Consider the following 24,569-nt stretch of genomic DNA (forward strand, 5'->3'; position numbering starts at 1 on the left):
CTGCGAGGTCCGAGGGGGAGAAAAGGCGGAAGCACGCGAGGCGAATAACAGCGAGTGTGTGACCGCGCCTGACGTGGGGGCGCCGGATCGGGAAGTCACCTCCTCCGGTCGCAACCACAACAGGACAACTGTGCAACAACTCTATATTTAGCGGCCACTAGGACAGTAAAGCTATACCGGTGTTTATATGAGCTTCATTCTCTCATTATCTCCATCTTACCCCCATCGCAGCAGTCCCAGGTCGCTCTGCTGGTCAGTTTTCATGACTCTGCTGTTGATGTCTTGGCAGGCTAACCGTACACGGAAGTACTACTAATAGACGACGGGAGCTGACAAATGATTTTCCGTCTTGGCACTATAAATGCCAGAAACAGCAACCAGCAAAACAAGCAGTCAAGGCCAAGCAACCGGGGGAGTCAAGGCTGCCATCTCAACCACTCCCTCATGTAGATATGGCATGATTGCGCGCCATCTACATCATATACTGCAAATAAACAGTATCCACCCTGTTCATCTGTCAGCGATTGCCTAAGAAATATCTCCCTCTTCCTAAGCACAACACCGTGCATGAAAGTCAAGAAACTCACCAGAATCCCCTCTTGAACCCAACCTTCTTCATCCTCCCTCTCTCGACAAAGCCCCGGCTGACGTACCATCTTCGGAGAGCATCTCCGTGGTCTGGACCCTCAGGATCGATTGCCATGATGGCGATGATGCTCCTAATCCGAGCTCCAGGCTCTCCGTCTTCAGGATCTACGGCAAAAACCTTGTCCTCTGGCTTCTTCTCTTCTCCAGGAGTATTACTTCCTGGTATATGGGTCTCTTCAGAGCCTGACTCTGTCACCTCAAACCCGAAGTGCCTGAGCCCCCTCGCAGCCTCGAGCAGCGCATCCAACAACCCTGAACCCACCCCTTGACTTTGGTACCCAGGCCGAACGTAAAGAGTCAACTCGACCGTAGACGCGTAAGAAAGCATGGTTCCACGAAACGGCGCGAGGTACGCATACCCGAGCACGAGATCACTATCATTCCTTGCCCCATCCCGACTCCCATCCTCATCTCTCGAATTCGCATCAACAGCAACGAGATACGGCAGTCCACGGCCCGTAATCTCCTCGAACTTGGCTCGATACGTCGCTGCGACTGGCGGGTGCTGCACAAAGGTGAGGACCGTGTTGCGGATGTAGTGTGTGTTGATGGAGCGGATTTGAGCAAGGTCCGAGGGGACCGCGGGGCGGATTGTGGGGTGCATTCCTTCCCAATCTTGAGCGTGCCAAGTTGTCGGTTATGTGAGCTTAGGTGGGCTTAGGTGAGCTTAGGTGAGATGACTCGGGGATGTCTGAGTCATGTATATTCCGTATGTGATGTGATGAGAGAGAGGATGGGATGGATGCTGACATAAAGTGAAGTTGCGAGTGCAGATAAGACTCGGAAAATGAGCGTACCTGCATAGGAGCGGTATCATGATTACCTCGGCATACGTGTTGTTACCTACTACTGTACTAACCCCGTGATAAGTATTCGGGTCATCTTATAGCTTATGACTCTAGATTCCAGCCAATGTGCTCTCAAACTCGAGTACCTCTGGATGCTGTACACTACCAACCCTCAGCCTCGCCCAGTCTCTCTCAACACCCTCCTCAACATCCGGAAACGGTCCAATTGGCGTAATGGCCTTGGGGTTGATATCGTAATGGCTCTTCGTATACTGCAAGAAAATGTCAGCAAGACCCACTAACATAGCCCAAACATACGATGGGTGTCGACTCACATTCTCCTTAATATGCCTAAAATCCGTCGTCTCCCTCGCAGCAGGGACATCCCAATACATGCCCTTCAACCAATTGTTCAGCACGGGGTAATCATGGCGGATTGTGCCCAGATTACACTTGAAATGCTGAACGTAGACCGTGTCAAACCGGATAAGCGTCGCATAAACACAGACATCCAACTCGGTCATCTCAGAACCGAGGATAAACGGCCCTCCATTCGCTGCGACAATCTTCTCAAGCTTGTTCAGAGCCCCAAAGACGGGGATCACGTTCTTGTCGTATTCTGCCTGCGAAGAAGCAAAGCCCGCTTTGTACACGCCCGAGCAGAGGTTCGGGAGGATCCAAGCGCTGAGCGTGTCGATTTTCGAGCGCAGGTGCGATGGGTACAGGTCTATGGCTGCTTTTTCGGGCGGGATGAGTGCGTTGAATGCCGATGGGAGCCAGCGGAGGAGTTCGAGGCTTTCCTGTGGATCTTGTCAGTATACATGCTCCTCTCGGCAAGGGATGATACATACATTATTAACAATCGTCCCTTGCACCCTATCCCAAAGCACCGGAACCGAATACCGCCCCTTATACCCCGGGTCCGCCCGAAAATACACCTTGTGCAAATAATCTTCGGCAAAGAGGTTATCGACCGTCGCACCCGGGTACTCGTCGTTTGATTTCGGGAACCGCCACCCGGGCCACCCCTTGTCGTCGCCCTTTGGGTACGGCATCACGACACTGAGGTCGATTACCTCGGTCAGGCCCTTCAAGTGGCGCACGAAGTTGGCGCGGTGCGCGAAGGGGCAGAAGAGGCCGATGTATAGGTGGTACCGGCCGCTTTCAGGCGGGTAGAGGGCTGAGGGGTCCGAGGGGTTGATGCGGTCGTGCCAGCCGTCGGATGTGCCCGGGTTGTGGTGTGTGGACATATTCAAGGTTAGGGGAGGTAGGTGGTTATACTCTGGGGTCTTGTGGTCAATTGGACTGATGGTGAAGTGGGGGAGTATGTATCTATAAGGTGTAGTAGGCAGGTCCAGAGGCTGGAGGGGTAGGCTATATACGTATGCGCGGGGAGGAAGGCTGATGTAAGGGACGAGAGAATGACAGCGCTTGCCCCACTTATAGGCTAATTGGAAGTGATCTCTAATCTCGAATCCCTGAGCTTGTTTTGTGGTTGTCCAAATGTCACCCTTCTATATACCCTTGCGATAGCCTATTCATCATCCAATGCGGAATCATTTCCGCGTGTTAGACGAGACACTAAAAAGCAAACCATGCAATATCAGTTACACAAATCCAAGATAACCAAACAGATACTGCATTAAGAATACGATAAGTATATACTCCGAAAGATGCAGATATTGATAGCTTGTACCACCCAATCCTCAATACAACCCTCTCCCACAAGACTTAGTAGAAATTCCAATCCAGACTTGCCCATTCACCTACTGTTGCTTCTTCTTATCCGCGTCCGCAGCCTGACTCTTGATAATAGAAGATCCAACCTTCGCAGCCTCCCTCCAGCCCTTTTGCCTCATCCAGAAACGCTCCTCAGCATTCGTACCATGGCTGGACCAATTACGAGCATCATCTTCGAGCGTCTTCCGCGTGATATCAGAGATCTCCATGGATTCATCCTTGGCTGGGATCTCTTCCTCATCGTCACTGCTCCGCGCGCCGAGGGTCGACTCGAGGTACCGCTTGCGGATCATATATCGTTCAGACTTTTCACGGCGTACGTTGTGGGGCTCAAACTTGGCCATCATCGCTTGTACCACGTAGCGAATGATGAGGTAGAGGTGCTCTGAGAAGAAGATTGTCAGCAGCAGCGCCCATCCCTTGATCGCCGAGGGTTCGCCATTTGGTCCGTTTGTGCTTGTGTTGAACATGTAGACGAGGGCGGCGCTCGTGATGCTTCCAACCCATGAGAGGAATCCTAGAGTATCGAGCCATGGTCCAATGGTGTCCGCACGAATGGGAGAAGGTCTCTTGCACTCGACGATGATTTTGAAGAAATCAGAGCGGAGCTCGACCCAGTTGTTGATCAGGAAAGAAACGGGAACCAAAGGCCAGACGGGAGAAAACAAAGCGAGATACCCGAACTGAATGCACATCTCCCGAAGGTCGTCGGTAACATTATAGTCATCCAGATCGGCCTCCTTGCGGACTCGCGTAAGGAAATTCTTCTCGTCTTCGTGGTCATCATACGAGCTTTTCGGTACGTCATTGTCATCACTTTCGAGGCCTGAATTCACTCGTCCGTTTCGCTTCTTCTTGTACTCTTTGTATTGGCGAGCGAACTTTTGCTTCGCATAGGGAACAATCGTCTCCATGGCGAAACCAACTAGTTGAGCTGTCACGGTGAAGTAGATGACTTGCTTTCGCAGCCGGTCTGGATTGATAGCAAAGGTGGCACGTGCAGTAGTGGCGTCCTCCTTCGAGACGAAAGGCCGAACTGTCAGATGGAAGACGTCGAGATACGGGACGATTAGGCTGGCAAACGGGATATAGACAAAGGCCGTCAAGAAGATTGGAAGATACGAGGTTATGAAATTGATCACGAAGATCTTCTGCGTCAGAGCCGTGTCGTATGCGGTTTGTGTTTCGTAATTTTCATAATCGTTCAGCCGAGTTGCGACCGAGACCAGCACTCCACTCATCGTCGGGATCAGGGCAGAGAGTAAGATGGTCGGAATAAAAACCTAAATCATTAGCACGCCCAGCTTGGTGGATAGTTGCAAGTATAAACTCACCAAATACGACTTGAGCGGGCCTGTATAGATCTCGGAGATAAATATCTCAATCGCAAAACACGTGGCGATAATAGCACCGAGCGCTACAGTCGAAACCAGAGCAAACGGGACTTGGAGAAGCTGCCGTTTGAATCGAGTTGTCGCTGGAAATACACCTTTGATCTCACCGGTGATGTTGTCTTGAACTTCCCGCTCCGGCTTGAATTGCTTCCGCTTATGGCGAACAGCGGAAACACCCTTGGTCTGCCATCGGCAACTGAGATCCTCTTCCTGTCGCTTCCAGTACTCGATAAAAACAATTCCCCAAAGGCAGTTGACAATTGTGTAGATGGTAGAGAAGGACCCAAGCAGAAGCCAGCACGAGAACCCAAACGCGGCGGGAAATAGCAGGAACCTAAAATAGGACTGGAGGAACGCAAAATAAAAACCAACCTGTATCAAAGTTAGCGAAGAGCCAAGTCAACGAGACTTCAAACCACGCACACTCTCTCCAAACATATCTCGTATCTGGTCCAGGTCACCCTCCGACAAGAACGTCTTCTTGCTCCAATCTGTCAGGTACTCCTTATTCTTCTCCTCGTCGTGAAGCGGGAAGACCGCAGTCACATTCTTCCAGTGTCCATGCTTCGGAGTAATACCAGCGCCACCGTCTTCGCGTGGCAGTGTAATCATATGGTTGATAATGCGCAATCGTTCGGATTCCGTCTGGGGTTCGGCAGAGGACTCGTCCTCGGGTTCAGAGCTGCGGACGCCATGGAGCCAATCGCGGATACTAGAAAGAGAACCTTTAGAAACTGCTTCTAAGAATTTGTCTAAGTCAGTACCTACCGAGACTGATAAATCGCCCGCTGCAAGCTCTTCTTCCGCGAGGCACGGACAAACACAAGCAGGTTCGAATCCTCCCCTGGCCGCACCTCCGCCTGCAATCCGACCTCCCAGAGCTTCCTCAGGAGCAATTCAAGCTCCTCGGATGACCGTGAAGGATCTGATCTCGTCAGCATTACCCACAGAGCTTAAAGCACTGTCACGCTTACCAGCATTGGCATAGCAATATTGAATGACGTAGTCCGCATAAAAGTTCTGGTGGGCGCCGCTCTTGGCGGAATGGGAAGCCATTTAATCAAATGTTCTGAGGAAAGTGTACTCGGGATAGATGAGCAAAAAGGGTCTGGAGAGTTCCCCAAGTCTCCTCGTCGAGAGGGATGGGGTGTTAAAAATCAAGTGAAGATGAGAACGAGGTGTCGTCATCACGTTTGGGGAGCAAGAGACAGCTCCTTGGGCCGTTGGCTGGCCTTGGCGGGCATCGACCGATCAGCGCTAGTTGTGCATCATCAGATCTGCGATTTAGTTGCACAACAGCGATATGATCTCACAAGTTAGAGACGGACATGATGCATTTACTCTTCACTGCAAATATCGATGTGTCCTTCTTGCTTAGTGATGATATTATGGTTGCCGAAGTCTCAAAGAGCACCCACTTAGCGACTATATATATATACAGAGCTGAGAGTATTAGGCGGCGAAAAGTTCGGCAACCATAATCATTTAGAAAATCATGGCGCCAGTACCAGACAAAGTGCAGCAGCCGTCTTCCTGCAGGAGGTCATCTCGGCTTCCCATCCCTTGCGCCACAAAAAGAGAACCAAGCTTATTGCATGACAGAGGAGACGCATAAAAGAGCAAAAAGACGTGGTCCCAGAGGGGGTCGAACCCTCGACTTTGACGTTATTAGCATCACACTCTAACCAACTGAGTTATGGGACCTGCTGTGATTGGGCGAAGGAAAATGTGCTTTATGTTCCAAAACCAATTATACTATCACGTGCGGCTTAGCCGAGGGCACGTGGGAGTCTCCAATTTTTCCTCATCTTCGGCCAATGTCTGTTCTGCCTCATAATGCAAATTTAAAAATCTGCTTTCAACGAACTCGGTCCCATAACTCAGTTGGTTAGAGTGTGATGCTAATAACGTCAAAGTCGAGGGTTCGACCCCCTCTGGGACCACGTCTTTTTGCTCTTTTAAGGAGCCATCGGGCTGGCTGGCTGCCTTTTACTTTTTTACTTATGACAAGCAAGCCACTCTCATTGCGTGCGGCGCGATTGAATACTTGCTAGCTGGTACGACTATGAGGGTCTGTCAATTAGATTACATTCACATGACGGGATATCATCTAGGAGTATCAGCTGTAAAACAACGCTATAGAATGCCAACATCAATCATGACACGCCGCCCGAGTACAAAGTACAGCAACCTAAATACTGGCCCGGCGCGGCGCCAGCGTACGCTGAAGTTTCTTCTTCTCCTCGGTCTCTTCCGGAAGCGGCAGAGACCCTTCGCTCTTGAGTTTCTCCAAGTACTCTTTGCCGTAAGCATAACCAACCTGGTAGATTTCGTCGAATTTGCCAAACTCCAATGTGCCGTAGCGATCGATTGGAGGACGTAGGTAGAGACATCCGGGACTGTTCTTGGCCCGTTCGAGGTTGTCGATGGATGACACGTATGCTAGTCGTGCCTGGATTTCGGACAGGGTGGGTGGGTTCGGTATCGAAGAGAATGGGTTCCAGCGGTTGACGACGGACCAGAAACCGGAGAGAGAATCGCCGTAGCCTTGGGGAGTGTTATCATCGATAGAGCCAACGTCAATGGCGAAGATCACGTCTGCACCCAGTGTCTTCATGTGGGCTACTGTAAGGTTGTCGATGTAACCACCATCGAGTAACATGCTGCCCTCGTCGCAGATAGGAGGGATAAGACCTGCCAGGGACATCGACGCACGGACATACCGCCAGACGTAGCCAGAGGAATGGTACTCAGCTCGAGACCGACTAATGTTGGTCGTATTGCAATAAAACTCGAGCCAGAAATCTTCAATTTGGCTATCGCCAAAGGTCTTGAAAATACCGCGATTGAATTCGTGGCCGGTAGTGTATGACACAGAGGGATATGTCAGGTCCAGCGCGAAGCGCCACATGCTTCCCATACGACCGGCAAACTTCTTGGCACGGCCATACATGGGAACAACGTCTGCATCTCGAGCATAGAGAGCGCCGATAAAGGCGCCGATCGATGTTCCACCGACAATGTCAACAGGGATTCCAGCCTCTTCCAGGGCCTTGATAACGCCAACATGAGCAATTCCTCTAGCTCCACCACCGCCGAGTACGAGGCCGACTGCCCTGCCGCACAATCGACGTGCCAGACGGTGAAAATCACCCTTGAACGGTGTCTGCGAAGAGTAGAGTGGTGTCTGCCGGATTCTGCGAGACGTGTACTTCTGGATCTCGGCCTGAAGGATTTGCACTCTTTGCTTCAATACTGTGCCAAGCCGTTTTGCTTGAGGATGTGATGGCTCGGCAGTAAGTCGGAAACCCATTTGGATATGATGGTGACCTCCGTTAATCCAAACGCGATTCTTCAACCACTTGCGGCTGAGTCCAGGAGCGCAATATCGGTCCGCATGCAACAGCACGAGCTCTTTCCTTGCAGTAGATTTCATGCCGAGTAAGAACCGTTCGTACTCTCCGACGCTGGGCGATGATTCTGCAAGGCCCACCAGAAGTATGCAATCGGCCTGCGAAATGCATGTTTGGGTCCAGGGCGAATTCACATTTGTGTCGGCAATGTACAAGACCATTCCGTATTTCTCCTCCAAGTCGGCGAGATACTGAGAAAGTTTGAGCTTTCCCATTCTGCTGAAAGCGTGCCGCCCCAGATGATTCAAAATAGCCGCCTGGTTTAGAGACGTCACTCCGTCGGTAACTCCAATCTGCTGAAGAGCATGCAAAAGCCGGTGGCCGAATTCGACAACTGGGACTCCTGCAGTTACTGGAAGAATACCGACGGTGCGGAGGTTAAGGGTAGACGTTGCGGTTTTGACACTGCTGGTATTACCAGGCTCAGCCCTTTGCTCAGGCATAGGGTTCTCCACCAAATCCCGCATCCTTTGCGCGATGAGTTTTGATACCTGGATTGTAATCCCAGTATGCTCCTGGGCAAGACTGTTGAAGAGGGACCTGGGGAATTTGGCCAATTCGGTATCACGTATTGCGTGCAATGTGTTGGGCCGAGTCGACTCAGTCATAACCTCCAACTCGCCAACACTCTCCCCTTGCCCATGCTCGCCAACAACTGTCATTTTTCCTCCAGCGCTTTCGAGAACGGAGCGCAACCGTCCATTTAGAACTATGTATATCGCATCGCTTTCATCGCCCTGGTGGTAAACGACTTGGCCAGCACCCACTTGCACCCACTCCAAAGCAAAATCAATGTGGAGGAGCAAGCGCGGTAGTAGACTGGTCAGTCGCTTCGCTAGTGTCAATAATGCTATAGGGTATCGTTCTGCCAGCCTTTCCAGAGATGCTCGGGGTAAAAATCCCACATAGACATCTGTCTTCGCGACAACGTCGGTATAGGAACGATATGAGGCCATCGCACCCACATAACCTTGGATTCCACCTGGTTTAATCAGGTAAAGAGATTTTCGAGATTGCCTTTTGCGCTTCGGGTCGCCAGCAGAAGCTCCAAGGGTCGCAGGGCGAGACGTAGCCGTCTGGGTGCGTTTTAGAGTCGGGAACGACTCATCCTGGGACTGCAAGTGGACGGGCCTTGACGTCCCAACGAGATCTTCAGCCTTGTCGTTAATAGGAACCCCAACATCCAGGAAGCCATCTATCACATAATACAATCCCGGATGGCGTTCTCCCTGCTCCACAAGAACTGAACCCTTGGGGAAATAGACGATCTCAATATCATTACGAAGCTCCTCCCTCAAGTTAACGATAGGCGCCGTGCCGCCGGCGCTTGTGACCGACATGGACATCATAGACTCCGTTTCCCCATCTCCGGAACCTTCGTAGGGATCAATGAAGCCGAAAGCGTTGTTGGAGAAAACAGCTTTTTGGCGACGAGAATCGTAAGAAACCAATTTTGGGGACAATTCACCAGAGCCATTCCTGCCTTTGCGGAGCTCATCGTGAGAACTGGCGGTCAGACCGATACCGTTCATTATGCAGTCCAATATGGACTCGCGGAATATGCTGTCTTCGTCAACTGAGTCTTTTCGCTGGAGAGATGCCCTGCGCATCGGAGAACGTTCTTTCTCAGTGAGGGGCGAATGGAGCCGAGGGATAGAAGCGAATTGTTCATGCTTAGGGCCGAACCGAGAGAGCTGGATAGTAGAGAGAAGGTCTCCTGGGCTGACTCCAGCCGAATCGCGCTCACCTGGAGATTTTTCTCGGCCTCCGGGTGAAATGGGCGGCTGCGTCATCGCCATCTTTGCGTGGAGGGCGGCCTCCTTCCTGAGGAAGCTGCTCGATCGACGTCTTCTACCAGCATAAGGATTATGCAGTGCGATTCCCCTCGTGATTTCTTCGGAGCCTAGCCTGTTCCTCTCTTTCAAGAATTTGTCCTTGAGACGATCTAGGGCGGCGCCGCGGATATCGTTTGGTAGGTCATATGTGGTGAATTTGGTCATCTGTTTCTCAATGCCTAATACATCATTTGTCAGGCCTAGATAGGAGTGTGCTGTTGCAAACGTCACTCTCTGTAGCCGTGTGAGAATAACTTGCACAATGTGGGCGGTAGCTCTGGGATAAAGCCTCGTAAGACGGCGAAAGGCGCTGGCTGGAATGATCGCAATTGTGGTGTCTACTGTCGCTCGAGCCACAATGTCCGGATGGACCGATTTCCTTCGGCTACCTTGTAACCGTTTGGCAGCCATGATACGCCTGTCGCCTGTCTGCGAAGGTACGCTGCTCTCCCCGAGGTTCAATGGTGGAACTGATGGAAGAAACTCCCCATTACCGTTGGTGTTAGAGCCATCATCACCATTTTCGCGAGCAGCGCCAGGAGGGGTCCCGGTCAGAACGGCGCCGGGGCTACCGGGAAATGACTCGGCCACTCGAGCGGGGCTTGGCTGAACACTTGGCGTATCAAAGTATGAGCCTTCGCTATTTCGCAAGTTGATATCCTCGGTGAAAAGGGATAGGATGGAGAACAGGGAGGACATAGAGGCACCGTTCTTGACCTCTGTAAGCAGCTGGTAGCCCTGTTTCCCATCTTGGGGGTTATAGTCCTCGTCAGATGAATCCTCAACAGCGTCTCCGTTCCAACTGCTCTTGCCATCCCGCATTGACTTCACGAAAATCTGTACCAGACCGTCCACAACGAGACAGAATCCTTTTTCCTCCTCAAGTTGAAGCGTCTCGCCCGCGATTAGCTTCCTCGTTTGCATTGTCCGTGTCAACTCGTGAAATACGGGTCTTTCCAGGTATCCAAAAACTTTGATCGCGCTGAGAAACTCGTCCAAGTAATTGGCCAGGCCTGGTTTCGAATCGCCTTCTTGTACATCTGGAAACAAGTCTAATTGTGGTTCCTTGCGTTGCGGCTCGGGAGGAAGGCGGCTGTACATATTCATGAATCGGTAGCGGATAAACCAGCTGATGGTCGAGACCACAGCTAGGACGATTAAGAGTCTAGAAGACCATTCAGTCATTCGTTAGCAAGCCATACGTAACCCAGAGTGTATTGCCGGACAGGGGTTGAATTCTTACAATGTCGTGAAGTTCATCGTGAACGTCAGGCTCATAGAAAAGAGTGTGAAAAGCCATGTGGGCAGTGTTATTGTAGCGAACGTTATAATCCAGTATAGAATACTTGGAATTGTCTGGAAGACGAAGGAAAACGTCCAGCCAATCCACCCCACCATGGTTGTCGGAATCGGAGGGGGTAACAGTGGTGGGGGAAGATGAGGAGAGAAGCGTGGGAAGTCGGAGACACTGGCGGTTATGGCGGAAGCAGAAGATTCGAGAGCGAATGCAGCGGTTGAGGGGGTGCAAGCGAACGAAGAGGAAAGTGACGCTTCAAGAGAGTCTAGGTCTAGGGGTTCGGGAATGGCAGCAGATGCTCCACTGTCGGCCATGACGAGCGGCCGTTCCTTGCGCTGGAGCTTGGATGGGGAATGACGCTAAAAGTTGGCAGGGTAGGCAAAATCAAGGCCACAGGGCGTCTCACCCGACCTGCCAGGGACGCAACAACGGTTCGCAGGCCAAGTGCGCAGCAACACCATCCTCGAAGCGAGCCGCAACGTGCCCGCGTATGGCCCGTTGGGTGGCTGTGGATCTGCCTTTTGCTGCGCAAGCGGTTCACATTCGTCAGTGAGGGGAAGCTCGAGGAGGATTGTTCAGGGTGAGATCGCCGAGCCAACGAGGCCAAAGGCAGCCTATATCTTCCGCACGCTTTCACGCGGCTTCGACTCCGATGAAGATGTTGCACAGTTGAAGGTGGTGAAAAGTCAAGAGGAGATGACCATCTCCCGTAGATTCCTCAACGGCTGACTGCCGCTCACATGATTTTGTTCTAGCTTAGCAAACCACTCTTGCTGAGAGGCCGTCACCCTAAATTTATCCTCCTTTTCTTTTACCAGGTATATTGGCATTACTTGTCATTTCAAGATAGATAGAATGACATTTTCTGTTTGGCATGGTTATACCCATAGCCCAACCACGATATATATTCTTCGACGGAACTAGCCCCGAATGCTAAGAGAGAACGGTAGTGTGTCAATAGTGCAAGATCAGCAAACCCTTTCCTCAACTTGGAACGTATAAAGCAAAGCTTTCAAGAGCTGTACACCCGTAGAGAGACGATGCTATAGAAAAGAAGAACATCATTCACAAGGTCATTGTTCCTGGAGACAACGCCCCGTTTTCTGCCACTCCGCCAGTTTTCTCCGCCCAGCCACGTTCGCGACCACCGGCGGCTGATTGCCCGTCCCGAGCTTCATGCTCCTCCTGATTCCACTGTTTTATCTGCTTCTCACTTTAGTCGCTGTACTCCTTTTGATTTTCTCTCATAGAGTCAGCTGTGGCCTTGGCCCACAGGCCCGCCACAGTCATGTTTCAAGTAAGTTACCCTTCGTCCTGCTCCGCAGTTGGGCCGGACGTGTACTTCGTGGCTTTTCCGCATGGGACTATAAGGCTGACGGGATGCTCCCTTTGTACAGCGACTCCGCGACGCAATCGACTCGCGAATCGCAGAGGAACAAGCTCGACAGAGGTCATCTCAAGAATCTCTCGCGCGCTCGAATTCAGCTCGTCGCCCCCCGGGTCGCAATCTATCCCCAAGCCAACGTTCCTCCCGCACACGGCGAAACACCGGAACGCCTGTACGCGGACCAGATCCCACCGAGTTTGAGCCGGAATTTGCTATCGGGGATGATGACGCCTCTACCCTATATAGCAGGTCGTCAACCCCGAAGCCGGAGTCAACGGAGGCGTCGGACAATGCCAAGGGGGAGAAATCCGCCGAGAAATCCGGGGACACCGAGGGAGCTGTGGACAACACGGTAAATGGAAAGGACAACACACCCGCCAGGGAAACGGCTCAACCGTCTGCGGAGCTCCCGTCAGAGGTGAGAGCGAAGCTGCGGAAGTTGAACAAGCTGGAGTCGCGTTACCAGGGTATGCGTTTCGCCCGATATTGGTGAAGTCGCTAACAATGTGTCTTACGTAGAGCTTCTCAAGGCTTATCGAGCCGCCCATTCCCGAGTCTTATCAATCGAACCCTTCGAAGCCGCCTTGCGGGAAAACACTCCGCTAGCATCAATCGCCGACCCGAAAGCCCTGACCGAGTACCTGAACCAGATATCCCTCAAGGGAGATTTAGTCTTGGAGGAGCTGAAACGTGTGACAACCGAGCGAGACGAATTCAAGAATAAACTCGAAGAGTCGCAAAAGGCCGAAAAAGCTGCGCAAGATGAGATTAGCAGCCTCAAGGAAGCTGCCAAACAAGAAGGGTCGAAAAAGGACGGCGAAGGTAGCGCATCATCTCCCAAGCAGTCCGGCGAGGAGGCGAAGGCGGAGAGTGAGGAATTCTTTTCCTTCGACAATGAACTCCCTCGTCTAGAGTCCGAACTGAAGGAGAAAGAGGAGCAAATTGAGAACTTGAAGTCACAAAATGAGAACCTGAAGCGCGACCTGGCAGTTGCACGCGAGTCAACCGAGGGCATGGTCCATAACCTGGAATCCGCCACGCGAGAGCTTACCGAGCTGCGTGATTTCAAGGATAAGCAGGAATCGGAAGTGGAAGCTCTCAAGACTTCACGCCAAATGGAGATCGACGAGCTCAAGTCCAAACTGGAAGCCTCTGAATCCACTCTAACTGAGACAACCGCCGAGGTCGAAAAGCTAAAGATTGATCTGAAACAGAAGACCGATGAGATTGAACAGCTACAGAAGCAAGCCAGTCAACCTGCGAGCGCTGATCAACAAGCCGATCTGGCATCAAAACTTGAGGAAGTCAGCCAAGAAAAGGATGCCAATGAGAAGCGGCTCGGGGTACTGCAAGGACTGGTAGACAGTCTACGAACGCAGCTGAAGGAGACTCAGGAGACGATGTCAACTCTAAAGGCAGATGTGGAGCAGAAAACGCAAGATTCTGGCAAATTGAAGAACATTGTTGATTTCCTTGACGGGAACATGCAGGGTAACACGAAATGGCAAGAAGCCAAGGAGAAGGTCATTACCGGGCAAAAGGCCGACTTTGAAGAACTTCGCCAGACATTGGCCCCCTCGTCTACCGCAAAAGCAACAACGGAGAGTGCCGAGCCCGTACAGCAACCTACCAACGCCGCCCCAAGTACCGGTGCAGGGAAGAAGAAGAATAAAAAGAAGAAGAAAGGTGGTAAAGGTGGCGACGATGCCAGCAAACCGTCAAGCACTGTTGATGCCGAACCCACCCAGACGGCACCTCAACCCGCCGAACCAAGCTCAACCGTAGCTGAGCTCGAGAAAAAGATTGAGGACCTGACGCAGCAACTCAAAGAGAAGGAGGCCGCCATTGATCGTCTCGATTCCAAGCTCAAGGGCGAGGAGGACTTGAAGGAGGAGATTGAGTCCCTGCGTGATGACCTTCTCAATATCGGCCAAGAGCACGTCGAAGCCAAGGACAAGGTCAAGGAGCTCACGGCAGAGAAGACTGCTCTGGAGGGAACCATTGCCAAGTTGGAGAAGGAGATTACAGATTTGCGCGCAAACAACGCGTCAACCACCGCAACCTCTGAGAAGGCCCATAATGACCTTAAGGGTGAGTATGAGAATCTCAAGGTGAAGTTTACCACACTCGAAACCGAACTTTCTGCCGCACAGCAGCTAGCAACGACGCGATTCAAGGACCTCACTGAATTACGAGAGTCCATTCAGAAGATCCAGCCCGAGCTCAAGAAGCTGAGAGCTGAAAGCACGGAGCTCAAGACGACCAAGGATGAGCTGAAGAGCAAGACCGCGGAGCTGCGGACACTGGAGGGCAAACATGACGATTTGCAGGCAGAGCTGAAGACCCTCAAGTCATCAGTCTCGGATCGCGAGACAGAGGTGAAGACCCTGAACCAGAAGATCAAGCAAGAGCTAGAAAGCCGACTCAAGGCCGAAGAGAGCTTGACTGTCGCGCAGTCCGACTTGCGATACTCGGAGAGCAGGAAGCAGGAAGCTGTCGAGGCCAGGCAGAAGGTCATGTCGGACTTATCCAGTGTCCAGGACGAGTTGAAGACTGCGCGCGCTAAGTTGCGAGAGTATGAGCAACAGACTGCCCAACTCAACAAGGACCTCGAAGGACTGAGGGAGGAGATGCAATTAAAAACAGCTCAGCACGCCAGCGCACAAAGTCTGATGAACAGTATGCGCGATCAGGCCTCAGAGCTTGGCATGCAGATGAAGGAAGCTCGAGAGCGGTGTGAAAGCCTTGAAGAAGAGTTAGCAGATGCCCATCGTCTTCTCAGCGAGCGAACACGCGAGGGCGAAACCATGCGGCGACTTCTCAATGACATCGAGGGCCGTACCGAAGCCAAGACTCGCGACTTAAAGGAGAGGATGGAGGCAGCTATCGAAGAGCGAGATCGCGCCGAAGACGAAGCTAGCGCGCAAGGCCGACGCCGCGCTCGCGAATTAGAAGAACTCAAGACGAAGCTCCGGGAAGTCGAGAAGTCACTACGGAGTGTAGAGGAAGACAAAGAGGAGCTGGAGCATTCACAGAAGGACTGGAAACGGAGACGAGATCACCTTGAAGCACAGACCGAACGAGCTACACAGGAGCTTCACGATGTCCAGCAGGCCATGGCTCGATTACGGGAGGCTCTAGACGAGAGCGAGAAACAGGTTCGCGATTTAGAGAAGGAGAAAGCCGAGTTGCGCCGGTCAGTCGAGGAAACCAACTCTCGCCTGGAGAAGATGCGCAAATCAAACAGTAAAGTGTTCTCCGAGGACAGTCGCTTTGGCGTGAACCCACAGTCATCTCGCTCGTCGATTGATTCCGGCCCTCGAAGAGGAGTCACTTCTCCGATACCAAAGACCCGCAGTCCGTCAACGCAGCGAAGCGAGACGCCCACTGGCGGCATCGACTACATCTACCTGAAGAACGTGCTTCTTCAGTTCCTGGAACAAAAGGACAAGAACTACCAGAAGCAGCTTATCCCTGTCCTTGGGATGCTTTTGCACTTTGACAGGTCAGTCACTCAACCTGCGCTTCCTATAATTTGCAACATTGCTGACTTTAACAGGACGGACGAGCAAAAGTGGATGGCAGCCATCACCTCGAAGTAGCCTGTGGGGGCTTACATTGGAGTTGAGGGTACATAATTCTTTCACTGTCTTATATTATTTACCAATTTATCCCACTATGCGATTCATAGAAACGAGAAGAATTAGACAGCAGTGTTGTTTTCCAATTGCCCGTTGCGGCCGCAACCATAGATCGCGATGTGGAGCATCAGCGGATGTCACAGGGCGCGTGTCCAACGCTCTAAATTCTTTTTCTCCTTTGATTTTCTCAGACCACCGTTTCAATTCAACTCAATTCCCTTCAACGCAAGTACAAACACCATCACGATGTCGGCGCAACCAACAATCCGCCTTGCGACAGCAGAGGGCACAACTTACCCCTCCCCCTGCCCCGCATTCTGCAGACTAACACAAGAAACCAGACGTCCCCCTAATCTTCCAATTCATCCGCGAACTCGCCGACTACGAAAAAGCGCTGCACGAAGTTGAAGCCACCGAGTCCTCCCTCCTTGCAACCCTTTCCTTTCCCCCAACCGACAACGAAAATGAAACCCCCGCGCCCAAGCGCGGCGGCTCCGTCTACACAGCCCTGATCACACCCCCCGCAACACCCTCAACCCCATCGCCAACCCCCGTCGGCATGGCGCTCTTCTTCTACAACTACTCGACGTGGCGCGCGGCGCCGGGGATCTACCTCGAGGACCTGTACGTGCAGCCTGCGGCGCGCGGCAACGGGTACGGGTTCCAGTTGCTCAAGTGGCTTGCGGCGAAGGTGGTGGAGATCAAGGGGCGCAGGCTGGAGTGGAGTGTGCTTACGTGGAACGAGCCCAGTATTCAGTTCTATAAGCAGGTTGGGGCGCGGGCCATGGATGAGTGGTTGAAGATGATGGTCGAGGGGGAGGCATTGGATAAGCTGGCGGAGGGGGCGCTGTAGGGGTGGGATTATGAGGTTGGGGGCTCGAGATAGAATAATCTATCGATCATGTGTTTGATGTCTTAAGAGGTCGGTCTCGGTCATTTTCCGGGGCTGATTGTGTAACGTGCAGATAAGTCCGAGGCTAGGAAACTGATTTCCGTGGCGTCATATATACTTCAGGTTCGCGGGGTTGGAGCCTTTCCCCGCCATACATAGAGCGAGCAACAGGGCGCTCGACTCCAACTCTAACTTGAAGATGGCACCCCTCACAAACAAGGTTGCAATCGGCACCTCATGCCTAGGCCAGAACGAAGCACACACCCTGGACCTCAAAATCCGCGCCGCAGCAGCACAAGGCTTCTCTGGTCTTGAAATCGTCTACAGCGACCTAGACCGCTACAGCACTACACAGAACCTCCCCATCAGCACCGGCGCAAAGCAAATCCGTCAGCTATGCGACGACCTCGGCCTTGAAATCCTCTCACTCGCTCCATTCGAGAACTTCGAGGGCACAAAAACCCCCATACAGGACCGCCTCGCCGTCGCATCAGCCTGGCTCGACATCGCCCGTATTCTCGGCGCAACATACCTGCAGGTCCCCGCCCAATACGGGGATAACTGCACGGGCGACGAAGCCGTCATCGTCTCAGAGATGCAACAGCTGGCCGACCTCGCAAGCTCCGTCTCCCCCGTGATCTCGATCGCATACGAGCCCATGTCCTGGTCGCACTTCTACCCCACCTGGGAAGACGCCCTGCGGCTCACGATGCTAGTCAACAGGCCGAATTTCGGGCTCTGTCTCGATACATTCCACGTCCTGACTCGACTGTGGGCGAGCCCGCTCGAGGCTTCGGGGGTCTACCCTGACGGGCCGGCAAAATTAGCCGACTCACTCCGTCGCTCAGTGACGGATATCCCGATGGACAAGCTCTTTTACGTGCAGCTTTCTGATGCAGAGAAGTTTGATCCGCCGTTCTCCAAAAGCCATCCGTGGTATGTTGAGGGTGAGGCGCCGGAGTTTACCTGGTCGAAGCATGCGCGGCCGTATCCGTTGGAGACGGAGCTGGGTGGGTATACGCCTGTTCTGGAGGTGTTGCAGGCGTGGCTGGCTGAGAAGGGGTTCGATGGGTGGGTTTCGATGGAGATCTTCGATAGACAGATGCGTGATGAGATGTATAAGCCTGGGGAAGCGGCGGCGAGGGGGAGGAAGTCTTGGGAGAAATTGCAGGCTGCTCTTACGGGGGCTACTGCTCGGATTTGAACTACGGATGTAGATTCCCTCCCGAATAGTTTTTCGAAGTCACATGTGGTGGATTAAAGAAATAGCTACCCGAAAGCATTGCATTGTAGTCTCTGAGACCACCGGGCTTCAGAAACAGCATTCCTTGACCAGCGAAGTCTCTTCAAATTCCCCAACTCCCTAGTATGAGCGTATAGGAGACAATTTGCATGCAAGAGCCCGGCGAAGGTGTCAGAGATCAAGAACAGACGCTCCTAGCCGCTCTAGATAAGAATGCACCCTATAACAGTATCCTTCAACTTCTACAGGCATCGCTGGCACTAATCAGTGTACTTCGTTTCGCGCCGAGATGTTTCCCTCGAATGAGTCACCACCCATCGACGACGCAGTAAGCAGGTCTCCTTGAAGGTGACGTCCTCCAATGCATCTACTAGAGTATTCATGCGCATTGGAAGCTTTTCTCCTCGTGAGCTCTGGAGGAATGAACTGACATGGTGACCGGAAGCATCGACCCCTATAACGGATATTGCTAATCGACTGGATGGGTCACTGTTCAAGGCTTGTTGGGCATATCGGTGGGGAATGCCAGTCTCGTGAAGATGGAACTTGACATGGACTTTGCTCCCTGGTGTGATTCGTAATGCTTGAGGCAATGATATGTTGAATTTTCCGCACGTAAGGAACCCACGGCTGCGACCCGGAGAGCATTGTACTGTTTCCTCTTTCCCGGTGATCTGATAAACCTTGAGACTCTCTCGCGTATTCTCATCATTGGCGTCCCAAGCCTCTTGTAATTGTCTGGCGTTGTTTTCAAACCAATACTGCCGTAATTGGGGGTCTGGGGAGTTCCTTAGATCATTGTAGGAATCTCTTGCCTTCTCGGCCCATCTTCGTATTGTCGGATCTTTTGATTGTAGAAACTCTCGAAATGTTGGTCTGCTACAAACTCCCAAAATGTCGGGTATATTTTCGTTCTGGAATCGCTGCCACAGAGGTGGCACAACATTGAGATGACGACCAGAAGAAGCTTGGCTCACGGATGGAGGTAGGTATTTCTCGAGATCTCGCGAAGTCAGGGTTCTGAATACACAGGCCATCCACATCTCCTGCATATTCAACATGCATTGTTCAAGCCTGGATATGTTCTCTGCACCGTTGTCTATGTCAGCTCGCGCAAGTATCACAAATTGGGAGCAGATGTCATCCTTTTGAGTCCCAGACGTGGTAGTGAAGGCTAGGATGCTTCCTTCGGTATAACTTATTATTGTGATCAGCAATTCTCCTGCGCAGATCAGTCGCTTGGCCGACATAAAGCCGGAACTGTTGAGGGTTATCGGGATACCACAGGATATGCAAGTAAACCCCGGCACCAGTTGAGCTGACATTCCCACCTATTGACAAGATTCTGTAGACATATCTATCAGGTTCGAAGATATTACAGATAACTCACCAGGTCACTTACCCTTCAAGAGAAAATAAACCGCTCTCACAGATAACCCTTACACCAGGGACAAGGTTACGTTCGAGCATCGTACATAGAGATTCTCTGTACTTGTCTTTGAGAATCTCTTGGTATCTTTCAGCATGTAATTCTTCAACTTTAGCGACCAAATGTTCAAGGATTTCGTGACGTTTGAGAGGCTCGAGTTCGAGTGAAGGAGGTAACGGTATCCCTGAACCAGGGTCAATGGCTTCTAGAAGCCTGGTTTGAACTCTGGGTTGTTGAGCCAGGGTTGACCTGTCAAATTTTCCGAGGTTGGGAGGGACGTGCGGTTGTCTGCAGTCATCTGTTGCCTGATCTGTCCAGGTCACTATCTCTGATTCCGATTTTGAGATAAAATCTGTAATCGTTGAATATTCTTCGCTAGTCCTAGCGGCTGCTTTCAAGATTGCACGCTTTCCTTGCTCAAATCGTTTGTCCATATACAAGCGATCTATCACCTGCGCCCGGAAGCTTTCCTCCGCCATCGTTTCGTCATTTGGGTTCGAAGGTAGAATATTTGGATTGATTCCGATGTCGAATTCGTCCATGAGGAAGTAAATAAGGTGTTTGAGGAATGGTAGGTAGTAGCAGGTGCTTGGATCCTGTTCGAAGTATGCTTTGTAGGCCAGTAACGCCTCCTGACTTGGACCAGTCATTGTTCTCTTGCCTGTAGTACTGAAGCTGCTCTCGGCTCTTGTTCTGTTAGGCGGGCTATGCAGGAACTATCAATGCAGGCGGCAATGGTTGGTTTCTGTTTTGTACAATCCTGCCTCACTTAGGCTTGGTGAAACGAGCTGCAGAAACTGTTACTCACCACATCATGGGATACTAGAGGGACCACCCCATGAAGTAAATTGCGGTGCCAACTTGAAACCAGTTATGACTCAATGGGAGAGGCGTTGCCTATGGGCTATGTAAGGCTTGTTGTGTTAGTTGGTCTCACTTCGGATGCCTGGCCTGTTTGGGAATCTGTATGATCATTAGTGCTCAACCATGCTCGTAAGACAGAAAAAGTAAGCATTCACCATGATAGAGAGATTCTAAGACTCAAGTCTCCCGTAACATATCTAGAGGCTTATATTTCAAGCATATTAAAAGAGAGCAAGCCTGTACCTGCCGAAATTAACCAGTATCAAGCATGGCGATCAGGGAGTATCTGGGGCAGAGACTACATACAGGGAAAGGTCTGCATGGCTAAAAGGAACAAATAAAGTGAATAATATCCCAAACACCATAGTACTAACTGTCCAAGCAAAGAGTCTCGGAGAACAAAAAAGAAGAGGCGACAAAAAAGTTGTGGTCCCAGAGGGGGTCGAACCCTCGACTTTGACGTTATTAGCATCACACTCTAACCAACTGAGTTATGGGACCTGGTTTAAATTAGCTTCAAAATTGTGGTAACTGTCCAAGCAAAGAGACTTGGAGAACAAAAAAGAAGAGGCGACAAAAAAGTTGTGGTCCCAGAGGGGGTCGAACCCTCGACTTTGACGTTATTAGCATCACACTCTAACCAACTGAGTTATGGGACCCGGTTGAAATTAGCTTCAAAATATAACAATAAGTACTAGCAAGCTTTTTCTGCCTCGCTCTGCCGCCCATCCACATGCTCTTAAGATGGGCCTCGTGGCCTGAGGCGCTCGCCACTTCTCGGACGAGCTCACGTGACCCACCACCGCGTCCACCCTGGACCAGTAGGATTGATCGATGGCTTTACCCTTTGTCAAGAAACCAGCTTCTTCCTGGCTCCGTCTTCGCCATGAACCCTGCTGCTTCTCTGTGTCATTCCGAGCTGATCAGTGAGACCTTCAAACTGTCCGAGGCGCCAACGAAATCCATGGTGACACTATCGAGGTGAGAGCATTGCCAGCTCCTACCGCTGCGTACAGCATTAATGGCAGACAGGGAACAAGTCTTAACAGTTGATACTGGGTACGTACATTCATTCGCATACATATTATCACATACGGGACTCTTTCTGCGCTGTTGGAACATGCCACGGGCAGTATGCGGACATTTTTGGTGTGCGTACCAGGGTATAAAGTCTACATGGGGAATTGCAAAGTGGATATCATGCCCAGCAGGCCACTTCAAAGTCATCAAATAAACGACGAGCGGAAATCCATATTCAGCGGTTGGACAGAAGGATTCCCGAGGTTGTCCATCAAGGACCACACCCACATGGTATTCGAGAACCTCCACACCGTCTCCAGAGACGGCGCGGGAGGCAGAATCGAGATACGGCCCAAAGTATTGGATACGGAAGGGGTTGCTGACTGCGTCCTCCGTGGGAAGCCATCCTCTCTGGGGCACGGGCATCCGCTCTCGGTCATCATGATGAGCTTCTACAGGGGCTTCTGGAGCTGCCTTGGAGTAACGCGCAGCCAGAAACCCCCAAATACTGCGCGATAAAGCGTCCGTGGCCCCAGTCTGAAGCTCTTCGACGTTGCACGTGCGAATAAGAGGACTTCCATTTTGAACACGGCCGCCAAAGCGAAACCATGTGAGGGCAATGATGAGGGACTAACCGTAGCGGATTCGACTGCGCCATAAGATGGCGATGCCGGCATCTGGACTGGGAGTATGCTCCGAGTAGACAAGATCTTTGTCTTCTTCTTCTTCCTTTAACATGCGCATGGTCCCTGTCCCCTTGACTTACCTCTTGGAGATCCTGCTGTTTAAAGCACGCGCCAAAGGCCCGACAATCTTCAGTATCTCCCAGGTTGCAGATTGCATTTTCAATAGCTTCGCAGACCCGGCTGCGCTGGACGCAATTTGGTGGAAGTATTACGTCGTCTTTGCCTGTCTGGTTCGCGGTCCTCATTTACGCCTATTCGGAGACTCGTAGGCTGAGACTTGAAGAGGCTTGCGTGTCTTTGATGGTGGGAGGTCTTTGGCGAAGTCGTGCCTGAGAAATAGAAGGTTATTTGTGATGAACGCAATGCGATCTAGGGACTCAGGGCGCATGGCTATTACTTCTATGGCGGATGCAACCAGGCAGTGCATAGCCTGCGTATGAGGTCTAATTCGCATACGGAGTGTCTGTTCAGCTTAAAAGACCCTCTTAGTGAAATTGGAAGCTCACCAACTAATAATTTATGGCTTTCCCAATCTGGGCTCGTACACCTGGCTTCATTTATTATGAAAGGATAGAGTCCTGTATCACCATGGAAATATACAACGGGGCTCGTCAAGCTCAGCATGTTTACCTGACGAGGGCAAAGAATATGCAAATACTGTACATTGATCTAGTTTCAGTATAGTATTAGTGTATTCTGGATTCGGAAAACTTCCGCAGTCTAAAGGTATTTGTTGGCATGGTTATTCCCGCCGTCTACTTCCTCCTTAACACTACAGCAACTTGGAATGAAAACATTTGACCTGGAGTCCATCACGCTTCGGGCGAACCTCATTTACTACCGACTCCGCACCTATGCTGATATATTCTACCACACCTATTCCCCCTTCACGTTGATCAAGGGAATCATCACCTGGGAGCTGGACGAGCAAGCGCGTCTCCAGGGACTCGTCTTGACATCCACTGCAGCTCCACTACCTATAGATCGAAGCGAAGACCGTCAACGCTAAGATACCACCTCCCACCGTGGACATAAACTGAAGCAAAGCAAGAGCTAAGAACTCACTGCTGTTTTTCTCATCAGGACGCTCGACTTCCGCTGTTGATCCATTGGGGCTTCTGTGTTGGTTAAAGGCTCACCTGGTTGAGATGATACCCAATAGAGAGTGGGTCCGCAGCCTTTTGGGTTGATAGTGTCCTATATCTACCCGCTTTCCCCATCCGAGGGTCCCATAACTCAGTTGGTTAGAGTGTGATGCTAATAACGTCAAAGTCGAGGGTTCGACCCCCTCTGGGACCACTTCTTTTTATTTTTGAATCCTTACCTCTGCTTGTGTCTGGGTTGTCGAGTGTCAGAAACTAGTTTTGCGGTTTGGTCTCCGATGCCTATGTGCTTACATGCTGTTGTGCGTGACACTCGACTTCGTGCCGCGCCTCAGTCGGACATCTCAAGAAACGCAAAACAAAACTGAAGGGCGGCAACCTTCAAAATGCCATGTTAAAACAGCGCCGAGGCCGTTGCTCACCAATAGGTCCGTTGGTGCCGCAGTTTTAGCCCTAATACGACCTTCGGCTCCCAGATCTAGGACTGCAGTCATCCCCGTTCCCAGTATAGCCAACCCTGTGATAGATAGATCAAGCGAGATACTAGGTGTAATGGACAACTCTTCCGGCCTGCACGCAGTCCACTACCACCACTCCCTCAGCAACGAGAGCTGCTCGACGCTAAGCATCGTCTCGTGCTCACCATTAGGCTCCGCCGGAGAGTTACCACATTGCGTCTGCTACGAAGAATGGTAGGTTGTTATGATGAGAGAGTATAGTAGAAATGTCGGTTGAACTCTATGGCGTCCAAGTCCTTAAGAGGCAGTTTGATACATGCATGTTCTACTAGCACTTAGGTCGAGTATAATAATAGTAGTACAAGAGAGGAGGCCGAGAGATAGAAGACAAAAAGGAGAGAAGTAGAAGAAAGAGAAGGAAGAGGAGGACCGAGGTAAAAGTATTAATGGGAAGATGAAAAGAAAGAGAGATAGATAATAAGGAAAGTCGCAGCCTTATTAGCAAGACAATTTCAAGCTGTACTATTTCTCGTTTTAGCCAGGGTCTCAACAGCAGCCTTTGTCGACATGCCGCCTGTGACTCCTTGATTTATGGCGGCGGTTGTAGCCAACACGCCAAAGAAAACCATACCCCAGCGGTTGATCTATTCGGACATGTCTCTGGTGTCGAACCAAGCCTGGCGGAAAGATCCTGGTCTTTGGTGATCCATGTAATCTTCAAGGTCCTTCAG

At 51.4% G+C, this 24,569-nt stretch overlaps 10 protein-coding genes and 5 non-coding genes across 15 annotated transcripts; 5 read left to right on the forward strand and 10 right to left on the reverse strand.

Annotated features, from left to right (window-relative positions):
• Positions 1–15: 15 nt before the first annotated feature.
• BJX68DRAFT_103231 (GNAT family N-acetyltransferase) lies at positions 16–1,399 on the reverse strand. The gene is made up of 2 exons (XM_071035776.1): positions 588–1,399; positions 16–506 (listed from the first exon to the last, which is right to left on the reverse strand). The coding sequence occupies exons 1-2, from the start codon at positions 1,250–1,252 to the stop codon at positions 473–475; spliced, it is 699 nt and encodes a 232-aa protein (XP_070898157.1). The 5' UTR covers positions 1,253–1,399; the 3' UTR covers positions 16–472.
• BJX68DRAFT_103230 (putative cell wall organization protein/glutathione transferase (Gto3)) lies at positions 1,400–2,904 on the reverse strand. Its single transcript, XM_071035775.1, has 3 exons — positions 2,288–2,904; positions 1,772–2,236; positions 1,400–1,708 (listed from the first exon to the last, which is right to left on the reverse strand). Exons 1-3 carry the CDS (start codon positions 2,684–2,686, stop codon positions 1,547–1,549), a joined length of 1,026 nt encoding a protein of 341 aa, XP_070898158.1. The 5' UTR covers positions 2,687–2,904; the 3' UTR covers positions 1,400–1,546.
• Positions 2,905–3,059: 155 nt separating this feature from the next.
• Positions 3,060–5,806, reverse strand: BJX68DRAFT_238751 (anoctamin family protein). Its single transcript, XM_071040412.1, has 5 exons — positions 5,545–5,806; positions 5,339–5,495; positions 4,994–5,282; positions 4,511–4,942; positions 3,060–4,459 (listed from the first exon to the last, which is right to left on the reverse strand). The coding sequence occupies exons 1-5, from the start codon at positions 5,624–5,626 to the stop codon at positions 3,203–3,205; spliced, it is 2,217 nt and encodes a 738-aa protein (XP_070898159.1). The 5' UTR covers positions 5,627–5,806; the 3' UTR covers positions 3,060–3,202.
• A 394-nt stretch (positions 5,807–6,200) lies between these two features.
• On the reverse strand, positions 6,201–6,274 carry BJX68DRAFT_t106. The gene has a single exon. It is a non-coding gene; the product is annotated as a tRNA-Ile (tRNA).
• Positions 6,275–6,439: 165 nt separating this feature from the next.
• BJX68DRAFT_t100 lies at positions 6,440–6,513 on the forward strand. Its single transcript has one exon. It is a non-coding gene; the product is annotated as a tRNA-Ile (tRNA).
• Positions 6,514–6,608: 95 nt separating this feature from the next.
• On the reverse strand, positions 6,609–11,828 carry nte1 (lysophospholipase). The gene is made up of 2 exons (XM_071040413.1): positions 11,062–11,828; positions 6,609–10,983 (listed from the first exon to the last, which is right to left on the reverse strand). Exons 1-2 carry the CDS (start codon positions 11,427–11,429, stop codon positions 6,762–6,764), a joined length of 4,590 nt encoding a protein of 1,529 aa, XP_070898160.1. The 5' UTR covers positions 11,430–11,828; the 3' UTR covers positions 6,609–6,761.
• A 467-nt stretch (positions 11,829–12,295) lies between these two features.
• BJX68DRAFT_103319 (uncharacterized protein) lies at positions 12,296–13,255 on the forward strand. The gene is made up of 2 exons (XM_071035778.1): positions 12,296–12,412; positions 12,513–13,255. The coding sequence occupies exons 1-2, from the start codon at positions 12,404–12,406 to the stop codon at positions 12,993–12,995; spliced, it is 492 nt and encodes a 163-aa protein (XP_070898161.1). The 5' UTR covers positions 12,296–12,403; the 3' UTR covers positions 12,996–13,255.
• Positions 13,256–16,275: 3,020 nt separating this feature from the next.
• Positions 16,276–17,115, forward strand: BJX68DRAFT_103329 (GNAT family N-acetyltransferase). The gene is made up of 2 exons (XM_071035779.1): positions 16,276–16,429; positions 16,485–17,115. The coding sequence occupies exons 1-2, from the start codon at positions 16,390–16,392 to the stop codon at positions 16,994–16,996; spliced, it is 552 nt and encodes a 183-aa protein (XP_070898162.1). The 5' UTR covers positions 16,276–16,389; the 3' UTR covers positions 16,997–17,115.
• On the forward strand, positions 16,986–18,358 carry BJX68DRAFT_238758 (sugar phosphate isomerase/epimerase family protein). The gene has a single exon (XM_071040414.1). It carries the CDS (start codon positions 17,235–17,237, stop codon positions 18,237–18,239), a length of 1,005 nt encoding a protein of 334 aa, XP_070898163.1. The 5' UTR covers positions 16,986–17,234; the 3' UTR covers positions 18,240–18,358.
• BJX68DRAFT_103361 (uncharacterized protein) lies at positions 18,352–20,511 on the reverse strand. Its single transcript, XM_071035780.1, has 3 exons — positions 19,681–20,511; positions 19,561–19,623; positions 18,352–19,475 (listed from the first exon to the last, which is right to left on the reverse strand). Exons 1-3 carry the CDS (start codon positions 20,355–20,357, stop codon positions 18,539–18,541), a joined length of 1,677 nt encoding a protein of 558 aa, XP_070898164.1. The 5' UTR covers positions 20,358–20,511; the 3' UTR covers positions 18,352–18,538.
• A 487-nt stretch (positions 20,512–20,998) lies between these two features.
• BJX68DRAFT_t105 lies at positions 20,999–21,072 on the reverse strand. The gene has a single exon. It is a non-coding gene; the product is annotated as a tRNA-Ile (tRNA).
• Positions 21,073–21,156: 84 nt separating this feature from the next.
• BJX68DRAFT_t104 lies at positions 21,157–21,230 on the reverse strand. Its single transcript has one exon. It is a non-coding gene; the product is annotated as a tRNA-Ile (tRNA).
• Positions 21,231–21,381: 151 nt separating this feature from the next.
• BJX68DRAFT_103383 (uncharacterized protein) lies at positions 21,382–22,172 on the reverse strand. Its single transcript, XM_071035782.1, has one exon. It carries the CDS (start codon positions 22,015–22,017, stop codon positions 21,481–21,483), a length of 537 nt encoding a protein of 178 aa, XP_070898166.1. The 5' UTR covers positions 22,018–22,172; the 3' UTR covers positions 21,382–21,480.
• On the reverse strand, positions 21,382–22,825 carry BJX68DRAFT_238762 (uncharacterized protein). The gene is made up of 2 exons (XM_071040415.1): positions 21,604–22,825; positions 21,382–21,552 (listed from the first exon to the last, which is right to left on the reverse strand). Exon 1 carries the CDS (start codon positions 22,520–22,522, stop codon positions 22,031–22,033), a length of 492 nt encoding a protein of 163 aa, XP_070898165.1. The 5' UTR covers positions 22,523–22,825; the 3' UTR covers positions 21,382–21,552; positions 21,604–22,030.
• Positions 22,826–23,502: 677 nt separating this feature from the next.
• On the forward strand, positions 23,503–23,576 carry BJX68DRAFT_t101. The gene has a single exon. It is a non-coding gene; the product is annotated as a tRNA-Ile (tRNA).
• The last annotated feature ends 993 nt before the right edge of the window (positions 23,577–24,569 follow it).

This window comes from Aspergillus pseudodeflectus (genome assembly GCF_044049435.1).
Source record: "Aspergillus pseudodeflectus strain CBS 756.74 chromosome Unknown BJX68scaffold_26, whole genome shotgun sequence".
Classification (NCBI taxonomy): Eukaryota; Fungi; Ascomycota; class Eurotiomycetes; order Eurotiales; family Aspergillaceae; genus Aspergillus; species Aspergillus pseudodeflectus.